General features: G+C 37.3%; 1 protein-coding gene across 1 annotated transcript; it reads left to right on the forward strand.

Annotated features, from left to right (window-relative positions):
• The first annotated feature begins 345 nt into the window (after nt 1–345).
• Nucleotides 346–1,573, forward strand: TOB1 (transducer of ERBB2, 1). Its single transcript, XM_059047230.2, has one exon. It carries the CDS (start codon nt 445–447, stop codon nt 1,483–1,485), a length of 1,041 nt encoding a protein of 346 aa, XP_058903213.1. The 5' UTR covers nt 346–444; the 3' UTR covers nt 1,486–1,573.
• Nucleotides 1,574–2,632: the final 1,059 nt, after the last annotated feature.

Genomic DNA, 2,632 nt, shown 5'->3' on the forward strand with positions numbered 1-2,632 from the left:
TATGCTGTATATTCTGGGAATATTTTTCCTCTTAGAACTCTATTCAGAAACAAAGTAAATAATAGGGTGGGTTTTTTTTAATGTTGTTTTAACTGAAAATCCTGTTTTCCCTTGAGATTTGGATCTTCAATAAATAATTTTTGACTGTAAGTTCCTATGTTTTGTGCTGATTATATTTTTCAGACTTTCTAGCCTATTAGACTTTTTCAAAAGTGAAATTACTCTGAGGGTAAAAAAAGGTTGTGGGACTTAACATTTATCTTATGTGGCCATGTCTCCTTTTGTTTTGTTTGTTTTAAGGAACAAGACCACTCAAGGTGAAGGATATCTACTAATACCAGCACTTTGAATGAAAATTTGTTCCTCTGCCACAAACTGAACACTTTTTTGTGTGTCTTGGGGAGGGGAGTTGAAACACAAACCTGATTTTGTGGCATAGCAGCTATGCAGCTTGAAATCCAAGTAGCACTAAATTTTATTATTTCATATCTGTACAATAAGCTTCCCAGGAGACGTGTCAACATTTTTGGTGAAGAGCTTGAAAGACTTCTTAAGAAGAAATATGAAGGGCACTGGTATCCTGAAAAGCCATACAAAGGATCAGGGTTTAGATGTATACACGTAGGGGAGAAAGTGGACCCAGTGATTGAACAAGCATCCAAAGAGAGTGGTTTGGACATTGATGATGTTCGTGGCAATCTGCCGCAGGATCTTAGTGTTTGGATCGACCCATTTGAGGTTTCCTACCAAATTGGTGAAAAGGGACCAGTGAAGGTGCTTTATGTGGATGATAATAATGAAAATGGATGTGAGTTGGATAAGGAGATCAAAAACAGCTTTAACCCAGAGGCCCAGGTTTTTATGCCCATAAGTGACCCAGCCTCATCAGTGTCCAGCTCTCCATCTCCTCCCTTTGGTCACTCTGCTGCTGTAAGCCCTACCTTCATGCCCCGGTCCACTCAGCCTTTAACCTTTACCACTGCCACTTTTGCTGCCACCAAGTTCGGCTCTACCAAAATGAAGAATAGTGGCCGAAGCAACAAGGTTGCACGCACTTCTCCTATCAACCTCGGCCTGAATGTGAATGACCTCTTAAAACAGAAAGCCATCTCTTCCTCAGTGCACTCTCTGTATGGGCTTGGCCTGGGCAGCCAGCAGAAGCCACGGCAACAGCAACAGCCATCCCAGCCACCGCCGTCACCACCACCACCACCGCAGCAGCAGCAACAGCAGAAAACCTCCGCTCTTTCTCCTAACGCCAAGGAATTTATTTTTCCTAATATGCAGGGTCAAGGCAGTAGTACCAATGGAATGTTCCCAGGTGACAGCCCCCTTAACCTCAGTCCTCTCCAGTACAGTAATGCCTTTGATGTGTTTGCGGCCTATGGAGGCCTCAACGAGAAGTCTTTTGTAGATGGCTTGAATTTTAGCTTGAATAACATGCAGTATTCTAACCAGCAATTCCAGCCTGTTATGGCTAACTAAAAACAGAAAAGATGTATTGTACAAGTTAAAATGCTCGGACCCAAGGGGGATTTTTTTTTTTTTCTATAACCTCCTTGAGATTTTTTTTTTAAGCTTATAGTAAAGATACATTCAAGCTTGGTTACAAAAATAAAACATGCATCATTTTTCATTGCCAACCAAGCACAAAGTTATTTTATACTGACTGTATATTTTAAAGTATACTCTCAGATATGGCCTCTTACAGTATTTAAGATATAGCAAGGACATGGCTGATTTTTTTTTTTAATAAAAAATTGGCACTAATAAGTGGGTTTATTGGTCTTTTCTAATTGTATAATTTAATTTAGTACAAAGTTTGTAAAATATCAGAGAATATATATATTGTTTCTACGACATGGTATTGCATTTATATCTTTTTACTACAGTGATCTGTGACAGCAGCAGCTTCATGTTGTATTTTTTTTACTGAAATTGTAAAATATCCATCTTAAAGACATCAACTATTCTAAATTGTGTACAGGATATTCCTTTAGTGGTGGAATTAAAATGTACGAATATTTGCTTTTTCAAAAAAATGTATTTTCTGTTAAAGGTTTAAAGATTTTTGCTATATATTATGGAAGAAAATGTAATCGTAAATATTAATTTTGTACCTATATTGTGCAATACTTGAAAAAAAGGTATAAAAGTATTTTGAGTCAGTGTCTTACATGTTAAGAGGGACTGAAATAGTTTATATTAAGTTTGTATTAAAATTCTTTAAAATTAAAAATGTTTATCGTGGTCTTTGTTTTTAAGCCTTTGCCAAAGATCTAATTCTGGAATTATGATGTTGTAAATGCTGATAAGGCAGAAAGATCTGACTCATTGAATCACAAAGGAATAATGGAAAGCTATTGCTCCACTAGTGCGTAGACAGTAGTTTGTCACATAAAAAGTTGTCCTAAAGCCTGCTTGGGACGGCTTTATTATGTTTAGCAACTAACTCTGTTCATCCACATCTTGTCTCCCCACTATAGGGATGGTACGCTAAGGCGAGTCAACCCTATTAAAATGTGTCATGCTGACATCTAAGACAGAGTCAGGTGATAAAATGAAATTCACTCATGTAAACTGAGAGGATTTATTTGAAATGTATATGGAGAAAGAAACCATTGGATCAGTT

This window comes from Kogia breviceps, chromosome 19, assembly GCF_026419965.1.
Source record: "Kogia breviceps isolate mKogBre1 chromosome 19, mKogBre1 haplotype 1, whole genome shotgun sequence".
NCBI classification, from domain to species: Eukaryota; Metazoa; Chordata; class Mammalia; order Artiodactyla; family Physeteridae; genus Kogia; species Kogia breviceps.